The sequence below is a fragment of the Leopardus geoffroyi genome, chromosome A2 (genome assembly GCF_018350155.1).
Source record: "Leopardus geoffroyi isolate Oge1 chromosome A2, O.geoffroyi_Oge1_pat1.0, whole genome shotgun sequence".
Classification (NCBI taxonomy): Eukaryota; Metazoa; Chordata; class Mammalia; order Carnivora; family Felidae; genus Leopardus; species Leopardus geoffroyi.
This window is the reverse complement of record NC_059331.1, coordinates 76,683,571-76,710,849: the sequence shown is the minus strand read 5'-3', so window position 1 is coordinate 76,710,849 and position 27,279 is coordinate 76,683,571. Positions and strand designations below refer to the sequence as shown.

Genomic DNA, 27,279 nt, shown 5'->3' with positions numbered 1-27,279 from the left:
AAATAAATTTCAAAAAAGAAAAAGGTATGAACAAAATTTAAATAAGCAAGAGAAATAAAGGGAGCTGTATTTGATTTTTCATGGTTACAGATTATTATCCAAAGAATAAATACAAGCTGCAAGGGATTCTGAAATACATAAATCCTATTCCTTCTTCAAATAACAAGTATTATTAAAGAACACAGAACTCAAGCAATACTCAGACCACTGGGTTTCAAACAAAACAAATAAAAAGAGCAGCCACACTGAGACATATCCTAGTGGCATTAACACTTTTAAAATTTAGGTTCCATTCGTATGTTAACCTGTATCTACAGGCATATAAAATTTCTTTTAAAAATCTTAGAGGAGGAAATGCCAGACGTTCTTAAATCACTAGATTTGATTAACCTTATGATAAGATAATTCTTCCTTATTTTTAGTCCTAGTCTTTCATGTTCTTAAACTTCTGTTGTACTCTTACTGGATATAGAAGAGGTCTATCGGGGCGCCTGGGTGGCTCAGGTGATTAAGCGTCTGACTTTGGGTCAGGTCATGATCTCATGGTCTGTGGGGTTCGAGCCTCATGTTGGGCCCTGTGCTAACAGCCCGGAGCCTGGAACCTGCTTCAGATACTGCGTCTCCCCCTCTCTCTGTTCCTCCCCTGCTCACGCTCTGTCTCCCTCTCAAAAATAAGTAAACATTAAAAAAAAATTTTTGTTTAGAAGAGGTCTAATGAACACATCCTGTATCTTCACAGAATGGCCCAAGATGTAAGAAATTAATATAATCTATTAAAAGAGGTTCCTAAGAAATGTTTCCCTTAATAAAGAAAGGGCCTCCAGAATAAGTGCTTTCAACCTGACCTTGAATTCCAAATTGGTATTATATTTAAGACTCTAAACTTACCTTAGGACATGTAGGGTTTCTTGCTGTTTCAATCATTAGTGAGGATCCCATTCTATCCCTTTATAAAAGAGAAAATTAAATTATATCAAAATGATTTTATCTCCTAACATCAAGGAACATACAATATGAAAACACTGTTTGCTCAGGGCTTTGTCAAGGTACTATGAGCGACAAACAAGAAATATAAAAATAAGAAATATAATAAATTAGGCACCTCTAGGTGCCTTATAGTACAATTAGTGCACACAAAACAATATATAGTTATTTGTTAAGCTCTGATTTCAACTGCTGGTATCTATAGTATGGGGAGGAATCAGCCCAGGCTGCATGGAGGGGTGGCTTGAGAAGGGCAGCAGGGGATGGCAAGGAAACACATCCAATGCCAGGATGTGGAAGGGGTAAAGGCATGGAGGCAGAATAAACCTGTTGTCTTCAGGGTCCTCCTGACAATATAGAGGAACTGTGCTGAGATAAAGCTGCCTAAGTATATAGCGTAGTTACAGAGTGATCTAAAAACCAGAGCAGAGCATTTAGACTTTAAACCTGTTTTAGCAATACAGAGCCAAAGTCACTCCTAAAAAATGCTTTGGAAATCATCTGAGTTGACACCTGAATTACCGCAACATTACAGATACTGTCCTTGGGCAACAATTCCCACAATTCCATTATAAGGGAGTTTTATTTCAGAGCACATTTTTTCCCTGGCTTAAAAATAGGTAATTTTCCCCTCTATTGAATATAAGGACTATGTTCTCTGCCAACTTGCCTCAAAAAGAAAAAACATGTTTCTGATGACATTTTTTTTCAAACAATATTCGTGATTTTCAAATATAGTATTAGTGAATTTCACATGTAGGTAGTATGCACAAATTAGGTGGTGATCTACCCTGTATAATCTTTTACAAATATTGATGTAAAATACTTTCTAAAGCGGACAAGATCTTTGTCTTTCCGAACCTGATCTATAGGTTTCATCTGCATGAAGACCAATTCAATTGTATTCTTCTAATAATCTTTTCATAGAAATCTTGCTGTAAAATTGGGACAGAGATCCTGGGAACATGCTGCTTTTACAGTTTAAGCAAAGTTCACATTTGGTTTTTTTTTTTTTTTTTTTGAACCTTGATTTTATAAACAGAGGTAATACGCTTTAGTGAAGTTATGAACATAAATTCAAAAAGAAAGTCAGGCACACTAATTGCTTATTTCAGATGGATGTGAAAATACAAAAAAAAAAGTCACCATTCCTAGGTTCTACTGATGGTATAATTGAAATGTCCCTAAAATAACACAAAATGATCTCAGAAAAAAAAAAAAAAAAAAGCAGAAATACGCTTTCAATAAATAAGAGAAACAAAAGACAAAAAAAAAAAAAAAAAAAAAAAGCCAGAGAGCAGATGTGATAGGTAACAATAATGGCCCCCCAGTGAATGGCACTTCTTGATGTCCCTATCCTCGTATACAGTCCCTTCCCAGAGACCTTAGGTTTCAGTGGCTGTGGTCAAGGGAACATCAGCAAACATGCCATTAAAGTGAGGCTTGATAAGTATTCATGCACTGGGGCTTGCCCTTTTGAAACTCAGACCACTCTAATGGGATGAAGTCCAGAATGAGAGTGACCGCGTAGAGAGAGACCGGCACAGGAGCCATCTCAGCCGTGGTGTGAGTGGGAGTGAGTTCAGTCAGGCAAGAACAGAAGAAATGACCACACCACAGAATCAGGTTGTTTTAAACCACCATGTTTTGGGGCACCTGGGTGGCTCAGTCAGTTAGACATCCTACTTTGGCTCAGGTCATGATCTCTTGGCTTGTTAGCTCAAGCTCTGTGTCAGGCTCTGTGCTGACATCTTCGGATTCTGTGTCTCCCTCTCTCTCTCTGCCCCTCCACTGCTTGCACTCTGTTTCTCTCTCTCTCTCTCAAAACTAAAGATTAAAAAAATTTTTTTTTAAAATAAGTCATTAAGTTTTGGAGTGGTATGCTTTGCAGCACAAGCCAAGTGAAAAAGTAGGGAACGAAAAAAGCAACTAATCACACTTAGAAAGGTCAGCAATAAGCAAATATATGAAGATACCCTAACAAGTAACAAAAGGAAAAACCACTTCATAACAGAGAAACTGGCTTACAGTCTATTTTATAGTCTTATTATATAGATATGCCTACTGAAGCACTGTTCATAATCACAATAAATTAAGAACATAAATATCCTAAATGTAAATGGTTCAGAAAATATGGTACCATCACACTGTGGAGCATAGTCTTTAAAAATTTGTCAAGAGATGTTCACAAAGTTGGAAATAGGGAAAGGATATAAAATTGAAACTACAATATAATCTCTGCTATATAAAATATGTATGAGAATGTATACAGTCTAGAAAAAAAGACTAGAAGAAAATATAAGGTCCACAGCTCTGAATGGTATTGTGGGTGATTTTAAAGGTTTCAATTTTATGCTTGTATTTTTGGAAAAGTGAGTATAAAGCCTTTGTAGTACCCTGGAAAAAGTGTTTAAAAATTATTAATGTTTTAGAAGAATATTTGTTAATGACTTGAGAAAGACTAATATGTTAAGTAAAAACAAGGTGCAAACATGTTGATCTATAAGATGGTCTCAATTCTTAGAAAGAATTGAAACTTCTACATGCGAATCTCACACATGAACTCAAAAAAAAACGGTCACTGGAATTACACACCAAAATAGTAACAGTGGTCATCTCTAACTAACTGGTACCAATAATTTAATATTCTTTTTTTTTTTTTTTTTTTTTAATTTTTTTTTTTAACGTTTATTTATTTTTGAGACAGAGAGAGACAGAGCATGAACGGGGGAGGGGCAGAGAGAGAGGGAGACACAGAATCGGAAACAGGCTCCAGGCTCTGAGCCATCAGCCCAGAGCCCGATGCGGGGCTCGAACTCACGGACCGCGAGATCGTGACCTGGCTGAAGTCGGACGCTTAACCGACTGCGCCACCCAGGCGCCCCTTTAATATTCTTTTTTAATTATGTGCACATGTTATATAATCAACCATTAAAAATAATTGTAACTTACTTAAGAATATTTTCCCAGGTTTGACTGTCATAAAATGCATGGCTCCAACTCATTTTGACTGTTCCAACAATGACATTTTGTGAAAACACATCGGATCCTAATTTTCGGTACAGTTCTTCACATTCATCCAAGGGCATATGAAACAATCCCAACATGAATGCTAATATAGCACCTGGAAGAAAGAATGCTTGGTTTTTCCGGCATTGACATTACAGTACTTATAAGACTTCCCAACTCACAGATTTGGTTAAAATTCTAGCTCCAACACTCCCTGTGTCACCTGGGACAAACTACTTAACCTGCCAGAGCCCTGATTTCTTCATCTACAAAATAAAGATAACTAAAAAATGTATAATAACTAAAGATGATAACTAAAAAATAAATTAAAAAAAATTAAAAATGTATACATGTTTTTATATCAGGATTAACACAGGTAAAGGTCTTTACCCGGCCTCAGTAAGGACTAAATGTCAACCAATGATGAGGAGGATCAATTTTAAAATATAAAAAATGGTTGTTTTACATTAAATCAAATAACACACAATTAAGTTGTGGTCGATGGTGTTCTTTCTAACCTTCATAGATTCCTTAAAACCTAACAATTCATTAAAATAATTACTCCTTCAAGTTGGTCCAGGGAATTAAAATAATGAAAGAAATTAAGTCTCGGGGCACCTGGGTTGCTCAGTCGGTTGGGCATCCCACTTCAGCTCAGGTGACGATTTCATGGTTCATGAGTTCGAGCCCCACATCAGGCTTTGCACTGATAGCACGGAGCCTGCTCTGGATTCTCTGTCTCCCTCTCTCTCTTCCCCTCCCCCGCTAGCTCTCTCTTTCTCTCTCTCAAAAATAAACATTAAAAAATTTAAAAAAAAGTAATTAGGTCTCTGGGATATCCTTTTAAATAGCTGATTTCATATCCTAGCTGCACGTGGCAGGACACACTGCCACCTAGTGTATCTAACTGGCCTAAACCTGAATTAAGGAGAAAAATAGGCGAGAAAGCTTTGGGGGGTTGGGGGTAAAGACCTATACAGAATGACAGTTTATTTTGACATTATAAACAGAATAAAAACAGCAACTCATTATCGTGAGTTTTAAATATTTTATTATATTCAGTGTTATTCTAGTAAAAGATAAAACAGCTTATGTTTTAAATTAAATTGTATGGCATCACTATGTAATAGAAACTATTTTTTTTCAATTTGCAGAAAATCTCTAACACAAGAAATAACCTGCCAAAAATTAAGTTCCTTTCAAGTACAGCTACTATAAACATGAGCAGATTATTTTAAAACTAAATTTTACTGAACCAGTAAGGATATTACCTTTAAATTAAATATATTTAAGTTTATAAAAATTCTAAGTGCAAAGAAAATTTCTACATTAGAATACACAAAATGGAAAGAAGAAAGGAAAACTATAAGCACTGTATTCGAAGTTAAGGTTAACGTAAGCCAGAAGAGACAATGGAAAAGACAGATCATGATAAATACAGAAATGTACATATCACATAAACGGATACCCTGCTTCATGGATGATGAATCTCTGTGATTTAAAATTCTCTTTATTGAGCATCCACCTACTAACAGTGGTGCCAAAGCAGGAAGTTTGCTTGTTTAAATGTGTGAATTGCTAAGAACTACTACAAAATTTAACAGAAATGGTCAGGGTAAAGCTGCAAAACAAGTGTCAAAGAACATTAGCCCTAGGAAATGTCTCTTTAGGAAAAGTTTCCACAGTTAAATCAAATTGGGAAATAAATATTATTTTCCTATTCTGAGAGTCCCAACGCACTTTTACTGCACTCAACGCGGAGCCTGCAGAGGAGCTCGATCCCACAACCCTGGGATCATGACCTGAGCCGAAACCAAGAGTTGGACACTCAACCGACTGAGCCACCCAGGTGTCCCCAATGCATTTTTAATATACTAAAATATCTCTGAAGTCCCTCTGTAAAGAAACCTGTAATAACTTCCTATAACCCAACAACTTTCTGTAACCTAATATCTTGGGGAATTAGTGTTCATTCCATGGAACATCATAAGAATCACCGATTCCTTACGTGTTTGAATCATTCCTTTAACTGTTCATTAAGCTTTCAAAACTGAACATTAATTAACATGCCCTTTGAGCATATTGGGCTCAAATATGTGGGCTCAAATATATGTGGTCAGCATACTGGACACACGTAATGTGGAGAAGTCATTTGATTTTGTTACTAGTAGTCTTTAGTACTATTTTAATTCAAGAGAATGAGAAAAAAGAAATAGAAATAAAAGCCTATGAAGATCAACTAACATGAAGTGAGAAATTATCAGGTCAAACAGTAAAATACACAGCAAGGATCCACAATCCTAATAGTTCTTGAGTGTTAGTAAACAATAGCTATGTGTATCCCGAGGGGCTTAATGTATACATGGGGTGGGCACGGGTGGATGTATGGGTGACAGAGCTCATGGAAGGAAACAGAAAAACCAACAGAAAAAACAAAAATTTATCTGATGGTGACTCAAGGAAAACTACGAAATTATTCAGTAACAATCATATTCGAAGTTGCCAATTTATTCTATACACATATGAAACTACAACTTTAAATGTACCTAGCAATATTAAGAAGCAGTCTTTAAAAAACACACATTCTCACGTTTATCAATTTAAATTCGGGTTTTAAACAACCAGACAAAAAAATGTTATAAAAAGCAATTTCCTCACAGAGGGACATGTCTCACCAAAAAATAAAATCGTATCCATCTTTAACACTCCATTGGTTCAAGTACAATTTTGGTCCCTACCTTCCTTCCACTTTATCACTTTCCTTGAGGTGACTACACCATAAAGCAATAATTCGTAATTTGTATTTGTCACTGTGGCTTATTTAAAACGTATTAGGAAAGCACATTAAAAACCACTTCTGAATGTTACCTTACTCCCAATAAGCATTTTATAAAGTTCATTAAGCCAATCAAAGGATTATCCATCATTAAAACATAAAACTAATACCCACCACTTCAGAGAATAACCAGAATTTTAAATACATACTGCTGGGAGGCACGGCTTCCATATGCCAATAATTACCTGTGCTCACACCACAAATGTAATCAAAGAGCTGATGAACTGGCTTTTGAGTAAGTTCAACCAATTTTCGAAGTGTCTGAAGAGCAACCACACCCCTACAGACAAAAAGGAAGATAAAAATACCTGTTTCAAGGAAATTAAGTATTGAATAAAACAAGCCTACAAGTTGCTTTTCTAAGCTTAGATGCAAACGCGAAAATTAGTAACATAAATTAGCATCAGTAAAAACTGCCTGTTTTTAAGATTACTTTCAAAACTCCAGTAATAAATAATGGTATAAAACCTGTGTCATAGCAATGCATTTTTATTTTATTTTTTTTTTAATTTTTTTTTCCCACGTTTTTATTTATTTTTGGGACAGAGAGAGACAGAGCATGAACGGGGGAGGGGCAGAGAGAGAGGGAGACACAGAATCGGAAACAGGCTCCAGGCTCTGAGCCATCAGCCCAGAGCCCGACGCGGGGCTCGAACTCACGGACTGCGAGATCGTGACCTGGCTGAAGTCGGACGCTTAACCGACTGCGCCACCCAGGCGCCCCAACAACGCATTTTTAAATTTACGCTAGTATCTCTTTGAATAAGACTACAAAGATAATGCCAATGTAAAATATACTTTTTTAACACGCCAAGTGTGCAAAATACTTAAAACCTCCATTCACCAGTTTTGGAATGCCGTATACTGGTGGTTTCTTCTCCCTCCACTACAAGTTGGTTATCTATGCTTCTATATATTTTCGTTTTCTCTACTTTGCTAGTCATACTTTTAAGTTTTCTTTTATTCATTATTTTTTTTAAACTTTCAACAACTTTAAGATAATGCCCTACATTTAAGATAATTTATGCTGCTGACTTTGCTCATCTCTCGATCTTTGCCAAGGCAGCAAAATGTGTGATGATAAATGTGAAAAATGAAACAGGCTAGAAGGTGTAGGCCAATTCAGGATGTGTGTAACACGTGGACAACTCTTAACACTAGGAAAATATACAGACACAGTGAAATGGTCTAAACCCAATACAAGATGTGGGGCAGAGAATCGTGGTGGTTAGTCAGGGACCACCAAATAAAATTTAGAGTGTCAAACTAACAGGAAATCACTAGAAAATATTCTAAGATTAAAATAGAAAACCAAACAAACAGAGGGTTACAGGAGGGGTGGTGGGAGGGGAGGCGGGCTAAACGGGTAAGGGGCATTAAGGAATCTACTCCTGAAATAACTGTTGCACTATATGCTAACTAACTTGGATGTAAATTAAAGAAATAAAAAATAAATAAAATAAAAATAAAATTTTAAAAACATATTTTAAAAAATAAATAAAATAGAAAACGAAAGATGCTGATTTTTTTTTAATTTTAAGAAATAATATGGATTTAAAGAGAGGTAAGAGAAGATAAGATGGCTTATTAAAGAGATACATTATGAAATCAAAGTGAGGGGACATGAAGAATTAGAGATAATGCTGGATAAATATATTTAACAATATGACCACCACTATCATATAAAAAGAAATAAACATGCCCATATATATACTTGTGCAAGAAAAAAAGATTTGAAAAAATAAAAATATTAAAAATAATCTAGGAATTGTGAGCTCCAATTTTTGTTTGCTTTTCTTTTTTTTCCTCCCAGGTTTACTTGTATAATCAAGAAGAAAACTATTTTAAAATGCTGTATTTATAAACTACTTCAGGACAAATTTAAAACTAAGTATACCTGCCAGGTTGATTCTATCAGCCTAACAGCCTACCAGGCTCTCATATACAAAAGAAATAAAAGATCTGGGTTCTTTTCCTCACAAGCCCTCACACCTTCCTCCTTCCAACATAAACTTCCCATTCTGGCTGCTTTCTCACGCTCCCCTACACCCAGGTGTCCCATCGGCAGCACGAGTGACACCTGGGGCCGAACAACTGTGCCATGGGGGCTGTCCTGTGCGCCGCAAATCATTGTGTTGTACACCTGAAACTAATATAAGTTAATATCTCAATAAATTTTTTTAACCGGAAAAAAAGAAGTCATAGTCATGATCACTCTTTAAAATAGTACTGTTACTCTTTTTTTTTTTTTTCGTTCCAAGATTTTATTTAAATTCAAGTTAGTTAACATACAGTGTAGTATTGGTTTCAGGAGTAGAATCCAGTGATTCATCACTTACATACAACACCCAGTGCTCATCCCAACGAGTGTCCTCCTCAATGCCCCCCACCCACCTCCCCTCCAGCATCCCTGTTTGTTCTTTGTACTTAAGAGTCTCTTCTGGTTTGCCTCCCCATTTTTCCTTTTCTTCCCCTATGTTCATCTGTTTTGTTTCTTAAATTCCACGAGTGAAATCACATGGTATTTGTCTTTGACTGACTTAATTCGCTTAGCATAATACATTCTAGTTCCATCCACATCACTGACATATACATATATATACACAGGTATATATATACGTATATATATACATACACGCATATACCCACACACACACACATATACCACATCTTTTTTTTTTTTTAATTTTCTTTAGAGACAAAAGGCATTGAGCAGCAGATAGGGGCAGTGGGAGAAAGAGAATCCTAAGGAGGCTCCATGTTCAGTGTGGAGCCTGGCACCGGGCTCAAACCCACAATCCTGGGATCATGACCTGAGCACACCAAGAGTTGGACTCGCCACCAACTCAGCCACCCAGGCACCCCTATAGCACATCTTTGTCCATTCATCAGCTGATAAACATTTGGGCTCTTTCCATAATTTGGCTTTTGTTGACAGTACAAAATAGCACTGCTACTCTTTATCACTTTGCTTTGTTTTTCTTCATAACACCCATTCCTACTCAAAAGTACATTTTTTCCCCCTATTTGTTCTCTTTCCTCCCCTGGAATGCAAGTACCATGAAGACTTGGATTTTGCTTACTGAGTGACCCCAGGATCCAAATCACCGTGTAGAACATGGCAGGCACTCAATACGTTAGCTGACTTGATAAACGACACCATCCTTCCCAAATGCTCTGAATTTAATGGCAGAAGAGGACTGGCTTCTTGCTGCTCCTTGGTGAAATTCCTTACTCATTCAACTGCCATTCTCCTTACTTCTCATTACTGGGAACCAATTCTATGCACTAGAATGATTCTCTCTAACTCATTACCACTTTATCATATGACTAATGTTCACTTTCTTGAATTTCACTTCTGTAAGAAACATCCAAAAGATCTTCTAAGACTTTTCTCTCCTCAATCAATTCCACCTTCACTTGCCAAATTAGCACTTCTATATTGCTGCGGGAAGCCTTACAGTCAACATGTGCAAAACAGAACTGTCTTTCTCAATAGCAACCACCTCCTCCCATTTCCCTGCAATTCTGTCCCATTCATCCATAGGGTCTACACTTAAGAGTGATCTTGACCTCTTTCAACTACATCCAAACCCCTTTTTCTTCAAAGTTTTCTTACATATTTTTCCTTCCTCCTGCTTCCCACTGGCATCATCTGAAGTTATTATTTTATTGTCCTCTGCTTAGATTATTAGTCTCTTCTCTCATCATCCACTCCTTCATTCACATTGTGTCAAAATTAAAAGAATCTGGCTTCCACACAGGACTTTAGAATTTAACAAAAAGGTCAGGGTAGTACTTGGACATACAAAACAGTAACTGGCAAGGCAGGACTATCAGAGAACAAAATCAGAGAGGCAAAGTAAGCTAAGAACAACGGGCAGGGCATGTACTATGAATTTAAGAGGTAAGAGCAGAGATGGCAGGAAACTAGCACCCAAGCTAGAAAATTTGGGGTGAAAGGCTAACACCAAAGAATCTAACCAACAAGTAGTTAGGAACTAAGAACAAGAAGTATGGATGAACTGCCAGCAGAAAGAATGGAGTTTGATGGTGAAATGACCTCCTGAGCTGAGAATGCTTAGATGGCCCCTGTAGCACCAGAACTGGCATCTACAAGTGAAGATGCAGGGAGTCAGGAAGTTACTGATACAGACTCCTTTTCTAACCATCACTTAATTAAGTGAGTAGCTGACTGGTAAACATGGGTAAGATAAATATAATGAAGGAAAGCCGACATTATAAAACATTGCCAAGATTTTAAGAGAATCATGGTTGGTAAATTGTGCTAAATTACCAAAAAGGTCTGAAAAGACCAAACTGAAATAAATACTGGATCAAATTAAACTAAAAGAAAATCCAGGTATATATTCTCTTAGATGGTAAGTAACAAGTTAAGAAAAACTATTTACTGTTTTATTTCAAAAATTTGGTTTTATAACGAAGTAGTTACTATAATTACACAGAATCGGTTAAAAAAATTCCTAAGGCTGAACTGGATCAGCAGATTTAAAACATCACTTTTCTGTGGTGCTTGGGTAGCTCAGTCAGTTAAACATCCGACTCTTGATTTCAGCTCAGGTCATGATCTCACGGTTCGTGGGTTCAAGCCCCGTGTTGGGCTCCGCGCTGTCAGCACAGAGCTTGCCTGGGATTCTCTCTCTCCCTCTCTCTCAAAATTAAATAAACTTAAAAGAAAAATCATTTTTCTAGCCTCACCTTGTCCCTCCACCATCAATTGTAAGAATTCGGATTCCTCTTCCTTTCACTGGATCCACGTAGCCAATTAAGGCCAAAATTTCTCTAACTGCAGCCTGAAGAGTTTCATCCTTAATTTGTCTCAATCGTAATAAATATGGGATAATTTTTTCCTGTATTGAGAGAAAAGATACTTTATTGCTTGTGTCAAATCAAGAGTGAAAATGTATGATTATTTTTAACCAACACATGTAGATCAGCACATATAATCACAGTGCCAGTGTTTATTAATTTCTCAGTAATCTTAAATGACTTTTTAACATATTATTATTGTCAGTTAATATTCAAGAGATATTTTTTCTAATATCTAGGTTATAAATTAACCTCGAGCCAAATACTTTCTTTAAAAAATACAATGCTTAATAATTAGAAAAAAATATAATTTGCTTAACACAAATTTATGTAGTATTAATTGTTACCGCAAAAGGTTAATAATATTCTAATTACATAAAATATTTTCTCCAAATCCTAAAGAAGATGAAACTGCTTCATAGTAATTACTGGAAATTAAACTTGTTATCAAAAGAAAAACATAAACCATCTTGTGTACATGGGATATAAGGGTAAGTCATAGTGAAATATAAATAAATGTCAGTTAATAAATCAAACTAAGGTAGAAGGCAGAAACTTCTATCCCATTACAATAAGTTCAAATTTAAGTTCATTATAATATGTAAATAATCCATTTAAACAAAACTAGGACTTCAAGATTCCACATGTTCATATTGTTGACCAGAGGCCAAGAGCCTAGATCGTAGGGTTCTACATTGAGTTTAGCAAAGGTTCACTAGGTTCTGTACAGAGAAAGATCTCACCTCGTCAGTACCCCAGGTACTGGGGCAAAGTTGAGTAGCAGCTACACTAGTGCTACATAACCTTCAGTAAATTAAAAAAAAAAAGGAATCCCAATGTTTCACTCATTTTATTTCTTTTGTATGATACGTCAAATCTGAACTACTATTGTTCTAAATTCTTTTCGGTTGTGTTTCTGCCCTGGCTAATGTCAGGCTTCAAGGCCCCACTAGAAGAACCTGAACAATGGTAGAGCATGGGAATGTAAATTTCCATTTTCTGGTTAGGGTAGGACAGTTTCTTTCCAAGAACTAGAAAAGTTTAATAAAATACAAACAAAAAAAAATCTGTTTAAAAGCTGCAGAAGCAATGAGGGCAAGGGAGGCTAAGAATCTGGAGAAGAGATCATGATTCAAAGGGGCACATGCACCCCAATGTTTATAGCAGCGCTATCGACAATAGCCAAATTATGGCAAGTGTCCAAATGTCCACTGACTAATGGATGAATAAGATGTGGTATACACACACACACACACACACACACACACACACACAATGGAATACTACTTGTATTTTTGGAGAGGAAAAAAGAATGAAAACTTGCCATTTGCAACAACATCGATGAAACTACAATGTATTATGGTAAGTGAAATAAGTCAGGCAGAAAAAGACAAATATCGTATGATTTCACTCATATGTGGAATTTAAGAAACACAACAGATGAACATAGGGGAAGGGAAGGAAAAATAAGATAAAAACAGAGCAGGAGGCAAACCAGAAGAGACTTAAATGCAGAGAACAAACTGGGGGTTGCTGGAGGGAAGTTGAGTAGGGGGATGGGCTAAATGGGTGATGGGCTTTAAGGAGAGCATTTGTGGGTTGAACACTGGGTGTTATATGTAAGTGATGAATCACTGGGTTCTATCCTGAATACTATGTTGTATGTTACTAACTTGAATTTAAATAAATAAAATTTTAAAACGTGAGCTGACAAACTATAGCTTTTCTTCTCTCGAGGCATTTGATCATTGGGGAAAGAAACAGAAGACTGAAAAACTGGGATTGGTTCCGATAGAGGGCCATAAATGGAAGACAGAGAAACTAGCTGAGTTAAAAGGTAACTCAGAGTGGGAAAATACACTTACAAAAAAGATATATGTAGCTATATTACTATTATATACATTACATGCAATATACATGCTATGTTATATTTAATATATACTATACGTATAAAAACTTCTATCCATAATATATAAAGAAATTCTCCAAATCATAAGAAAAAGCTAGTCAACCCAATGGAAAACGAGAAAGAGCTGGAAGAGGCACTTCACAAAGGAGGTATACAAATGGCCAATAAACAGTGGAAATGGTGCTAAACTTCATAGTTATCGGAGAAACACAATCCAAAGCAACAATATTGCTAAACATCTAACAAAATGGCTAAAAGAACAACCAGAAAGCTGATACAATTGTGGCAAAAGTATAAAGTGCTATAAACACTTTGCAAAACCATTTGGCAGTACCTGCTAAAGATGAAAAGAGACATACTTCGTGACCAGGAAACTCCTCTTGGGTATACACTCCCAAAGAATAAAGACCTATATTTTCCAAAAGATATGTCCCAGAAGCACTATTCCTAAACATTCCCAGACTGAAAACTATCCAAAAATGTCCATCATCAGTAATATGGATAAATACATTGCACTATATTCATACCACAGAACACAGCACAGGGAGAGTGTTTCACAACCATACCATAGAAGGTTCTCACAAATAATGTCAAGTGAAAAATACCTAAAAAGCACATGCCGTATCATTCCATTTGTACAACATGCAGAAAAAAGGCACAACTAATCGATAGTGCTCAAACTCAGTAAAACTCGTCAATCCTTTTGGAGACGGTGACTGGAAGGGGGCACAGAGGGGCTTTTGGGAGTGCTGCTACCATTCTGTTTCTTATATTGGGTGAGGGTTATATGGATGTTCTCAATTTTTGAAAATTTATGGAGCTGTATGCTTACATACAGTTTTCTGTCTGTGCTATTTTTATAAAAAGTTAGAAAAGGTCACATGAATGAGCTTAGGGCCCCTACCAGTCAAAGCAGAGATGAATTCAGCATCCAAAAAAATGGAGGGGGAGAAAAAAATTTATAGTAACACAATTTATGAGAAACTAGTTCATACGGATAGCTTTTTAAAAATGCCAAAAAACATTCATGTCACCAATGAGGCAGCTTTGAAAGCATCTCTTTACTTTGAAAATTGGTGACTAAGTAGAAAGAAATTAAGCATTTCTCTTGCTTATCCTGTAAAATTGGTCTTTGAGAGTAACCAAATAGCTTTAACTGGTAAAGGAAAGCTCTACTTTTACAAAAGAATGTCAATTACAATGCAGAAAGAGTGACAGAATTAGACATTTATCATTCTGCAACCCTAATGAATTGACTAGTTCTGGGAACAAGCAGGTTAATGGGTGATGGGATCATGGTTCCAGCCTAAATGTCCAATGAGAAGATCAGACTGTCATCTCTCTGATCCAGGGGTCAACATTAGCATTACTAATGGTTTTTCAACCAATTATGTTCTGATATGATACAAGATGAGGCACATGACATCACATACAATGTTCTCTAACAAAAAATTGTTTAACTCAATCAATTCTTTATATTTAAATTCCAGCGTTCAGGAAATAAAAGGGAAGGAGGAATACGTCAAATAACACCAATGAGCAGGAAGCCAGGCAAATCCAGAAAGTGAGCCATTCTACAAGATAACCAGCCTGGTCTCTTCAATTAGTTTTGAAAATGAGGGAAGGAAGAATAGCGCTATAAGTGACCTGGGGGAAATAACCAAATGGCATGTATGGTCTAGACTGGACCCTCGTTTGGACACTATCAGTTATATAAAGAACCTTTTCAACCTGGGTATAGGATGAGATGAAAATTTACTGATACAGAAAGGTGTACGCTATGAACAGAAAAAAAATTTTTTAATTTTAAAAAAGGCTATAAAACAGTACATATACAATGACTTTATTTTGGTATATTAAATATACACAGAACAATTTCTAGAAAAATATTGTGGTAGGCCTTACTAACGCTCCCCAGGATCCAGTTTGCTCCTCCTTCCTGGCACACAAAGTCAGTACTTCTAAAGCAGGATAAGTAAGTTCTGAGTAGAAGAAGCCTGTGGCACTTTCTGCTGAAATACTCTCTTACCTGCTAGAGTCATCATGGAAGAGGCCTCATATGGAGACAGAGAACAAGATCAAAGTAGCCACCACCCGCACGTTCACTGTCCTGGAGAGTCACCTAAACCCCCAGGCAACGTTGCACAAGGGACAAATAAGTTTCTGTTGTATTAAACCACTTAGGTTTTGGTATTGTTTGTTATTAAGTTTAACTCAGCTTCCTCTGATCAATACAAAGTGACATCAATACACTTACAGCAGTAATGTCTGGGTAGCAGAAATATGGCATTTTTTTTTTTTTTTAATGTTAAGGAATGCCTTTTTTTTTTAAGTTTATTTACTTTTTTTTTTGCAGGTTTTTTTTTTTTTTTTTAACGTTTATTTCTTTTTGAGACAGAGAGAGACAGAGCATGAATGGGGGAGGGTCAGAGAGAGGGAGACACAGAATCCGAAACAGGCTCCAGGCTCTGAGCTGTCAGCACAGAGCCTGACGCGGGGCTCGAACTCACGGACCGCGAGATCATGACCTGAGCCAAAGTCAGCCACTTAACCGACTGAAATTTACTTATTTTGAGAGAGAGAGAGAGAGAAAGAGAAACAGAGTGGGGGAGAAACAAGGAAAGAGTGAGAGAGATTCCTAAGCAGGCTTCACACTGTTGCCACTGTTAGTGCTTTTTTCCTTATTTTTTACAATGTTTACGCTTTTTTTTTTTTTTTAATAATAAAAGGTCTAACTTGACAATAAATTTCATGTTAAAAAATAATAATAAAAGGTTACTTTTTTATTTATCTCATTGGGAAAGTTCACATGAAAGTGTAGGTATGAACATGTCTTAATTTATCAAGTTCATTCTTTTTGAGATACTTATTATGTATACAAATGATACATGATAAGAACTTTTTTCAGACAATCCAGCTTTTCATTCATAATTGATCTGAATATACACTCCTATATCACACTACCCCTTGGTATTGAAAGGTTCTCAGATTTGGGATCGGTAATGCAAAATAAAAGAGCCCTCAAAATTTCTTTTTTTTTTTTTTAATTTTTTTTTCAACGTTTTTATTTATTTTTGGGACAGAGAGAGACAGAGCATGAACGGGGGAGGGGCAGAGAGAGAGGGAGACACAGAATCGGAAACAGGCTCCAGGCTCTGAGCCATCAGCCCAGAGACCGACGCGGGGCTCGAACTCACGGACCGCGAGATCGTGACCTGGCTGAAGTCGGACGCTTAACCGACTGCGCCACCCAGGCGCCCCGAGCCCTCAAAATTTCTATTAGCATGAATATTCATAATAGACCAAAACTGAAAAACATCCATCAGGGGTATGTAAGTAAATAAATTGTGATACATTCACACCATGGAACAAAAAAGCTTGTTCTACAACTACCCCTAACAATGTGAATGACTATTAACAACATGCTGAGTGAAAAAAACCAATCACAGTGGTTTATATAATGTACAAAAGCAAGCAAAACTAATCTAATCTAAACTAATTTGGGGAGACTGTGACTGAAGAGGGGCGCAAGGCAGGCTTCTGAAGTGCTGGTTAATTCTGTTCTTCATCCTGGGCATCATTGGACGCATTTAGTTTGTGAAAAAGTCACTGAACTTTATACCAATAACTGCATGTGTACTATACTTCAATAAAACATTTTTTAAAAGTTCTTTAAAGTATGCAATTCTACTTCAGATCTTAGCTTTCAGTATATCACTGAAATGTTAATTGGACTTAAAAGCATACCTATATTTGGGAGATTTGTCTTTTAGGTAAGAGACTAAATACCTATGAAAGACAATCCCCAATTTTATTACTGTGAAATTCTAAAGTTTAGCTTACATACATCATAGGTATGAATTATATAACTACAGAAGCCCAACTTATTTAAAGACTTAGATCATTCTTCAGCAAGTTAACTGTCAAAAAATGGAATAAATATGAACTAACTTAAAATTTTCTGAATGGCAAGTCAGCAGATCTCTAATCAAATGTTAACATTATCTATTGATTATGTATTTGTAAATTGTTCATTAGATACTACAAATAACCTTAGCAGTACAGATGTAAAGAGACTCAACCACATCACTCATATTTTATAGTATTTCTCTGGAAACAGTCTATTTAAATGGGTCTAATTTAGCTTCACTATTTTATATTTGAAAAAAACTGAGGCCGAGAAAAGCTAACTTTTTATTAAAATAATTACCAATTCAATTATCATTGATCATTAAAATTTTTAGATCTGCAAATACAAAAAAATCATGAAATAAAAATTAGCAATGGTGTTACTTATGAATTACATCTCCTGTCTTAAAAGAGTAGACATATAGTATAAACACCTACATTGCATTTTAGAAAAATTTGGCAACTATTAGGCAATTCAATGAATGCACTGAGTTATAGCTTCTATTTTAAAATGTTTAATCTCAAAGTATAGATAGCAGTACCGATAGCATAATTCATCGTCACAGAGTAAGAGAGTATTTAGCGTAATATTTATCACTGAATAATTGGGACAATTAATCTATTACACAACATGTGCATGATAAAAACCACAAAAATATTTACTTTTTAATGTTTTTTTTTTTTATTACTTATTTTTGATGGAGAGAGAGAGAGCATGAGAGGGGGAGGAGCAGAGAGAGAGGGAGACACAGAATCCGAAGCAGGCTCCAGGCTCCGAGCTGTCAGCACAGAGCCTGACACGGGGCTCGAACCCACAAACCGTGAGATCGTGACCTGAGCCAAAGTCGGACGCTCAACCGACTGAGCCACCCAGGCGCCCCTTAAACCACAAAAATATTTAAATAAAAAAAAAATGAAAGGCTTTGCTTTCTCCATCTTAGAAAGTGTATTAGTATTCTTATTCTGAGACAAAACCAGATTCAATAAATTTAGAATTACCTTGACAGCCACTCCTTTTCCCTCAGGAAATTCTAGGAGATGAAAAGTCAGTTCTTCAACCCTGTTAATGCAGAGCTTTGGGTCAGCTGTTCTTCTCAATGCTTGGACTAATGCCCGGGTTCTGTTATCAATACTCACTCTTGCAATAATCTATAAAAACATGTTAAAATATAGATGAGTAGAATATGAAACTGCTCTAGAAATATCAACAAATGACTGAAGTTCCTTAGGTCCCATAGGGAAACGAAACTTAGGAATTGGACAAACATGAGAACTTGAAGCGACACTGGTAACAACTTGCCTTTTCTCGCTGAAGAGATAACCGCTTTTTCTCCTCTGCATTTTTGTCTTTGCTGACAGGTTGCTCGGCTTTAACAGCCTCCTCCTGTTCTTCCGGCTGACTCTTCGAATCATACTTCAATTTGGGGACAAGTCCACCAATATAACCACCTACTAAAGCTTGTACACCTTCAGTGGGACGAGAAAGAAAGTTAGCAATACTTTGTTTAGTAGAAACTGGAAGTGCCTCGGGTGTGCCACCGGGACTTGCAGGCTTGTCCTCAGAACATAAGGAAGATTCTGAATCTAGCTTATCCCTCAGGGAGCCAGGATCTGGCGAGCTAGATTTCCCTTCTTCAACCTTTGTATCTTCAAGTTCCGATTTGTCCTGGAAATGTTTACTTTCTTTTTTTTGAGGCATTCTTTCCTCACGTTTGAAGTATGAATTAATATGACTTGATAAAAAGTAGAACGACTCTCCAAATTTTGTGGTTATACTACGCGTGTAACGAAACAGGCTTTGTTTACCTAGATCTTCATCTAGAACACGACTTTCCTTTTCCGAAAAAGAAGTATCTTCTGATTTGTTGCTATACTTTTTCAGAGATTTGATGGCTTGTTTAATGTTTTTCTGTTTTAACCAGCCACCATCCGATACTTTTCTTAATATTCGAGAACTTGGCTTAAATTGAGCTAAACGTGAGATCATTTCATTCTGAGTGCCAAAAACAGCCTTTGAAACAGAGTTCAAAGTACTTTTAATACGGGACATACGAATGCTCACTTTTGTTAGTCCCTTGGGGGCAGAAGTGCTAAGTTTCAAAATCCCAATGTGTAAACCATGGTGGCTTGGAGAGGAACAGTGCTTGCTGCAAGAATGTGCTTCACTTTTGGTCCATTTACATCTTATTTTGCTTGTATGAAAACCTCTTTGTAGACTGACGTGGCTTATCCTCCAGTAATGTTTAGGTGAGCACAAGAAATGCAGTTGCTTGCTTCTCTGCTTCCCACAAAGACTTCTTGCATTACTAAGGAGGTAAATATAATATATATCTGTAGTCAAATTAATAGACATAACTTACAAATCATTTATTTTCTATATGTTATGATTTTCACTTCATTCCTGAATGCTTCATTTAAGAAATGCCATAATTCATGGTCTTACCTGAAATGGCAAGAAAAAAAAATTAGGATTCAAGGTAAAATGGAAACCAGGTGTAAGATAAAATACATTTCTGCTCGAACTAAACTCAGCAGCTTGTCTCAAAAGAAGACAGAGTAATGCATTTCCATTACAGATAGCGCAGATTTGACTTTTAAGCTAACCGAAAACAATTCATTTGTCAGTGCAGCAATCAAAGAAAGAAGAAAGTCAATAGTAGGATGTTTGGTAAGAACTAATTTAGGGAAGCTACCCAATAGATAAGTTTTCCTATAATACATAACTGAATATGCAGTTTAGATACTATGCTGTTTTTCTTCCTTATTGTTAAAGTCTTGACTGGTTTACGTGACACTAGACATTGAGTTCTTTTAAAGAGTCAAGTCTTCTACTACCTCGTTCATTGCAAACATTTATAGAATATTTGATCTACACCAGACATGGTGCTAGATGCTGAGACCACAAAGACAAACAGGATAAGAGGGAATTCTCGGTCTAGAGATACAGATAGCCATGTAGAAAACACTTCACTCTCTAGTTATGTTTATTAAATCAAAGAAGTTTGACTAGAAGAAGCTATGTGCCACATCTAACAGACCAGGGGTCACCGAAGAATAAATACAAACAGTGAAATTACAAAAACATCCTCACCACATCAAATAAAAATACCAATTTTAAACAGATTATTTTGTTCTTTTAATTGGTAAAATGTAAATGGTTGATAATATCCAGCATCGATAGTGGCCTGGAGAAATGGGACACATAGGGCTATTTGACAGTATCTAATGAAATTTTAAATACTATCTATAGAAATTTTAAAGGCACAAATTTCTTGACCAGCAATTCCAATATTAAAAATCTATTTAGAATCCTACAGAAATACTTGCCTAAGAGTGCCAAAGTATGTAAACCCTTTCCCTAATGCATTGCTTGAAATAATAAAACAATGAAAAACAACTCTAAAGGTCTTCTAACAAGGGATGGTTAAATAAATTAAGCCACATACATACAACAGAGTGGGTACCATATAACGTGATGCAGCAGTTAAAGGAAACCAGGGGACCTGCATATCTTCCATAAGCACTACAGTGAAAAAGGCAAGCTGCTATACACGTGCTATACATACGTGGAGATACAAGGAGGCAGATACATAGCTACTACATAATGAAAGAAAACAAAACCTATATGTGCCATTTAAATCTGTGGCTACACACACACACGCACACACACACACACACGCACACACACACACACACACACACACACACGCACAGAGATTCTGAAAGGATAGGTACCAGTTTAATTTTTTTTTGACATTTATTTATTTTGAGAGAGAGAGAGAGAGAGAGAGAGAGAGACAGAGCATGAGTGGGGGAGGAGCAGAGAGAGAGGAAAACATAGAATCTGAAGCAGGCTCCATCCAGGCTCTGAGCTGTCAGCACAGAGCCCGACGTGGGGCTCGAACCCACAAACCATAAGATCATGACCTGAGCCGAAGTCAGGCTTAACCGACTGAGCCACCCAAGCGCCCCGAGCACCAGTTTATTTGTGAGATCCAAAGAGAACAAGGAGAAGCGCTTTTACTTTTTCCTTTTGTGTTGTCTGAATTTTTCTCACAATAAGCATGTATTGTTACTTTTGTAACCATGTCAATGGTGAGAAGAGATATCCAGGTAAGGGTGGGGGGGGGGGACAAAAAAAACACACTAAAAACTGGACAAAGGTAAAAAGGAATACATGAAGTGGAAAGCTGAGAAAGAGAGAATTTTAGATAATGTGAAAAAATAAACACAAACACAAAAAAAGCACTTAAGAAAGCATATACAGGGGCTCCTTTGTGGTTTAGTTGGTTCGGCATCTGACTCTAGATTTTGGCTCAGGTCATGATCCCAGGGTTATGGGATTGAGCCACGCTGGGCTCCCCACTGAGCTTGGAGCCTGCTTAAGATTTTTTTCTCTCTCTCTCTACCCCTCTCTTCTGTTCACACACTCCCTCTCTCTCTAAAATAAAAGAAGGAAGGAAGGAAGGAAGGAAAAGAGGAAGAAAGGAAGAAAACACAGTATAAGCAAAAATGGCAAGCAGTCTAGTTTCACTTCAGGACCTACAGAGAACAATGAGGGAGAGGTAGAACATGACATTGCAAAGATAGTTTGGGCCAGATTATGCAAAGTCTTACAAATCTTGCCAAGGAGATTAAAGATCAAACTGTCAATAAAGTATTTTAAGCAAAGGAAGGACACTAGAAGGGTGATTCCAGCAGATCTCTGAAAGAATGGAATAGACAAGACTGAGAAAGATAGAAACCCAGAACCTACTGTTGACTGTTCAGATTACAGTCTGAACTGCAAACTTTCTAAATCCCATCTGAACATATTATTTTAAAATACACAATTTTACAGAGAGGAAAAGAGAAAAGAAACCAACCTGTCTGCCTCCCAGGTTTTCCTGAAGTCCTCAGGACTTGCAGTCAATGAAAGCTGAATTAACACAAAATCCCCACAATCCCCAACACAGAAAAATACTTGATAAAATGCAGTTAAAGTCGTTGTGAATAAAACGCCATGCTCAAAACCGATAATGGACTCCTCCTACTCAACAACACAAAATCAAATAACCCAATTAAAAAATGGGCAAAGAACTCGAATAGACATTTCTCTAAAGACCATATACAAATGGTCAACAAGCATAGGAAAAGATGCTCAACATCACTGATCATCAGAGAAATGTAAATCAAATGAGATATCACTTCAGACACATTTGGATGGCTAGGATTAAAAACAAACAAACAGAAAATAACAAGTGTTGACAGAGACGTGGAGAATTCAGAATCCCTGAGCACTGTTGGTGGGACCGTACAACGGAGCAGCTGCTATGAAAAACAGTACTCTGGTTCCCCAAAATATTAAAAATAGAAGTATCCTCTGATCCAGCAAACCTACTTCTCGGTATATACCCAAAAGAATTGCAAGCAGGGTCTCAAAGAGGTATTTGCACACCTCTGTTCATAGCAGCACACAACAGCAGAAGTGGAAACAACTCAAACGTTTATGGACAGATAAAGAGATAGACAAAATGTGGTTTTTACATACAGTGGAATATTAATTCGGCCTTTAAAAAGAAGGAAATCCTATCACATGCTGTAATAGGCATGAACCCTGAGGACATTCGAAGTAAAATAAGCCATCACAAAAGGACAAATACTGTATGATTCCACTTATATAAAGTATCTAGAGTTATTCAAATTCATAGCTATGAAAAGCAGAATGGTGGTCCCTAGGGTTTGGGGGAATGTGGTAAAAGGGGATGTTCAATGGGTACAGAGTTTCAGTTCTGCAAAACAAAAAAGTACTGGAGATCTGTTTTGCAACAGTATAGAATGTACTTAATGCCACTGGACCATACACTTAAAAATGGTTATGATGGTAGATTTTATAATATGTGTTTTTATGATAACACAAAACAACCCCAATAGTGGTAAATCCATAATTGAGAAATCACAAGCCTGGATCTTCTTCAGTCACATTGCCTTGAAAGGTACACAGACCCCAAGCAAAATGAAAACTAGTCAGAGCAGGTGAACCCCAAGGGGCCTCAGCAGAGTCAACTAAAACTACCATGAAAGGACACTTCCACAATCAGGGCAAATGGGCTATTTTACTTGACGTGATCAGGAGAACTGAGCTGGCATTTTACTGGAGACCTGAATTAAGGAAAAAAGCAAATCAGTAAGAGTATCTGAGAAAAAAGCATTTGAGGCAAATGAAAAAGTAACCAAGATTTTGGAGACAGTAATAAGTTCTGTCTACTCAAGAATAAGCAAGAAGGGGCACCTGGGTAGCTCAGTTGGTTAAGCATCCGACTTGGGCTCAGGTCATATCTCATGATTCATGATTTCAAGCCCCACGTCAGGCTCTGTACTGACAGCTCAGAGCCTGGAGCCTGCTTTGAGTTCTGTGACTCCCTCTCTCTCTGTCCCTCCCCTGCTCATGCATGCTCTCTTTCTCTCAAAAATAAACAAACATTAAAAAAAAAAAAAAAAAAGAATAGCAAGAAGAACCAGGTGGCTGAAGCAAAAAAACAAAAACAAAAAACAAAACAAAACAAACAGGGAAAATGGTGGAAAAATGGGCCCAAGAGTCAAACAGAAGGCAGAGCTACAAGCCTAGACCACGGTAAGGGGTCTGCATTGTTTCCTTCCAATGCTCTAACTCTCATGAATTATGAGTACACCTAACAATAAGGCACCAAAATACAGTATATGAAGCTTAAAAAAAAAAAAAAGAGGAACAATTACAGGAAGACTAGACAATTTCATGATCATAATATTTTAATACACCTCTCTAGATACCACAAATATCAAGCAAAAATTAATAAGCATACAGAATTGTCAACAAAATCAACAAGCTTCATTTAACTGCTCCCAAACCACAACACTAGTAAATGCAGATCAAAGTTTTGAGAGTAAATTCGGCTAGAACAAAAGTTAGACTGGAAAAAGGTAAAGAGAAGAATGTCAAGTGGGCAGTGCCATCATTTACTGAGAAAAGAGAGGGAAAGACTTGAGTACCTATATATAGGGTAGAATAAATTCAGTGGAGGAATAAATAGAACAGAAAGGTTTAGACCAACCTCTAGGATATGGAACCGCATTTTAACTAGAGGAAATAAGGGAATTGCTAGGTGGAGGCTCGACTGAGGATGGAAAGAATGAATCTACACAGGATTTCCCTTAGTTATTGCAATAATGCAGTCATAAAGGGACAAGGATTGAATTAAGGTAATGGCACTGCACTGGACAAAGGGTTGCTGGAGAAAGGACTCGGTAACAGGGAAGAATGGGGTGAGGAGAAGATGTCAAGACAACTCAAGTGTTTTTATTCAGAAACACAGAGAGAATACCATTAGTGAATACGAGATAACTGGGAAGGGAGCCGATTTAATATGAGAGGAAAATCTCTGGGATTTACAGGGTGAAGTAACAGTGGAACATTCAAACAGAAATGTACTACAGGAACACAGGCTGGAGTTACCAGCACAAAACATAAGCTGAAAACATAAGACTGGATTTACCAAAAAAAGGTTTATAGTAATAATACTTGAAAATTTGATATTCACAGAGCCTGATTAAATTTCCTCTTCCTTGAAAACTGGTTATTTGCATATATATATATATATATATATATATATATATATATTTATTTATTTATATACACACACTACATCTCCATAATGGTTCAGGATATTTATGAACCTACTAAAGAATTCCTTGGATTTGAAATTTTATAACTCGGGGCACCTGGGCGGCTCAGTTATGTGGCAGTGAGTTCAAGTCCCGTATCAGGCTCTGTGCCGACAGCTCAGAGCCTGGAGCCTGGAGCCTGCTTTGGATTCTGTGTCTCCCTCTCTCTCTGTGTCCCTCCCTTGCTCGCGCTCGCTCTCTCTCTCTCTCTCTCTCTCTCTCTCTCAAAAATAAACATTTAAAAAAACCCTGAAAGTTTAAAACTCTGGTTTTAGTAATTTCTTTAGAGAGAAGAACAAGGGTAGAACCTTGACTGTGAGGAAATCTTGTAGGAAACAAAAAAACCGCAGGAGAAAAGATACCCTGAAAAAACCAGGGTAATGGAAACCAATACAACATCAAGGCATAAAAAGAACTGGATGATGCACAAAGTAAAATATAAAACATAGGAGTGAGAGATTATAACTAAGACATGGCAGGAAGGTGTCCAGGCCTAAGAGTTCTAACTCTGACCTTTTTACAACTATGTGTCCCACAAGGGAGGCAATATGTACCCTACAGCACAATTCCTTTCTCATTACTGAGCAAAACAACTCAGGACAAGCTGTACTTTTACCAACTTTGCATGTGAACCCGATAAATACATAGTCAACTGATCTTTTCCCTCAACATCCCTATAAAAAGATACTCTTCAAGATTTTAATATAGATCGACGGCAGAAATGCAAAAAAAAAAAAAAAAAAAAAAAAAAGACAACACTGATAAAAAGTCTGACCAATAAAAATTATGAAATAAGAACATGTTCTTATGTTGAAAGTACACATAAATTACGCAATTGAACAAAACAACGTCAATGGGCTTGAAACAACGGCCTCGTAAGAGGCATAAACTCTCATTCACAGTTTAATATACTTTTTTTTAACTGTCGGATTTAAAAATTCGTAACTTTCCAGTTTCCCCGATACAATGAAGCATACTTTTGTCAGTCTGAAATCCCAGCAACTAGGACTAGAGAACCAAAAAACACCACCTTCAATAAGACAGTCCCTTCCGGGCATTTCTTCTATGTTTCTCCTAGAAGGCCCCACTTTTCTTTAAAGTTATCACTGTACTAGGCGTAGAAACCAGGTTTCTCCCAGCATAATGACAGAAATGACAATGACGAGGAGCGCTGCAACACAACGATTCATACAGTTTCATCTTTTAAAGGGCACACACCCGAAAGTGCCGAAGCAACGGCAGTGGAGGGAGGGAGTTAAATGCGGATGGGGTTAAAAAGAAATCGCTGGTAAATAAAAATATCACGCAGGAGAATGAGCCGGTGCACCGACAGTCGAGAACGGTGCAGAATAGGAAACCGTTCTGACAGTCCCCAGCGAACTGATGGACAACCCTACAGTCCAGGGGCAGCCGAAACCCACTCGGGGTCACCAGGCTGGGAGCGGTGGGGGTGGGACAGGAAGCGAGGGGCGGGACCAGAGAAACCAAAACAGTTCGCGGGTCCGTGCCAGCAAAAACCGCGGGGGCCGCAGGGGCAGGCACAGCGCACCAATCAGCCCGGCGTCCGCGGCTCCTTCCGGTGCCCGGCCGCCTTCTGGAACCTCACTCCCGGGAAGCTGGGCGTCTCCCCGCCGTCTTACTCTGCAAGTACCCTCCGAGGACCGAGAAGGGCCGGACAAGTGCCCCGGGGCGACCAAACTGCCCTCTTCCCTATCCGGTCGTCCCGCCTCCGTCCCCCAGCCGCCACTTACCGGGATGCAGGCCGCAACTACTTGGGCGGCAGTGGCGACGCGCCTCTTCCCGGCGAGGACGTCCACTCCGGCCGACCAGCATCAGCTGAGCTTCCAACACAAACAGAAAAGCAGCGGCGCGGCGCCACCCCCACAGCTCCGTCCCGCCCCTGCGGAAGTGACGCACGCGCGGGCCGCGTCTACCCGCCGGTCCGGGAGGAGCCCCTTCGCAGGGCTCGGGCCTCGGCCTCGCTGTCAGTCGCGGGTCCCCTCTCCGAGGCATGCGCAATGGAGCAAGAGTGGGCGCGGGAGACGTGCGTGCGTGCACGCACCTGCGTGTGCTGGGGGAGGCGGAGCTGGGTGGTGGGCTTGGGGTTTGTTACTGTGCTCGG

The 27,279-nt window shown here is 37.8% G+C and overlaps 1 protein-coding gene across 3 annotated transcripts in view; it reads right to left on the bottom strand.

Annotated features, from left to right (window-relative positions):
- Positions 1-27,019, bottom strand: part of PNPLA8 (patatin like phospholipase domain containing 8) — a 46,940-nt gene extending 19,921 nt beyond the window's left edge. For 2 of the 3 annotated variants that reach the window (XM_045494393.1, XM_045494394.1), the window contains exons 1-7: positions 26,909-27,017; positions 18,778-19,920; positions 18,477-18,626; positions 11,549-11,700; positions 7,015-7,109; positions 3,937-4,108; positions 889-946 (exon numbers count right to left, since the gene is read on the bottom strand). In XM_045494393.1, the coding sequence (XP_045350349.1) occupies positions 889-946; positions 3,937-4,108; positions 7,015-7,109; positions 11,549-11,700; positions 18,477-18,626; positions 18,778-19,830 (1,680 nt within the window). In that variant the 5' untranslated portion in view covers positions 19,831-19,920; positions 26,909-27,017. Of the gene's footprint in view, positions 1-888; positions 947-3,936; positions 4,109-7,014; positions 7,110-11,548; positions 11,701-18,476; positions 18,627-18,777; positions 19,921-26,908 lie in introns of all 3 variants that reach the window. The other variant, XM_045494395.1, reaches the window with a different exon arrangement.
- Between the last annotated feature and the right edge of the window lie 260 nt (positions 27,020-27,279).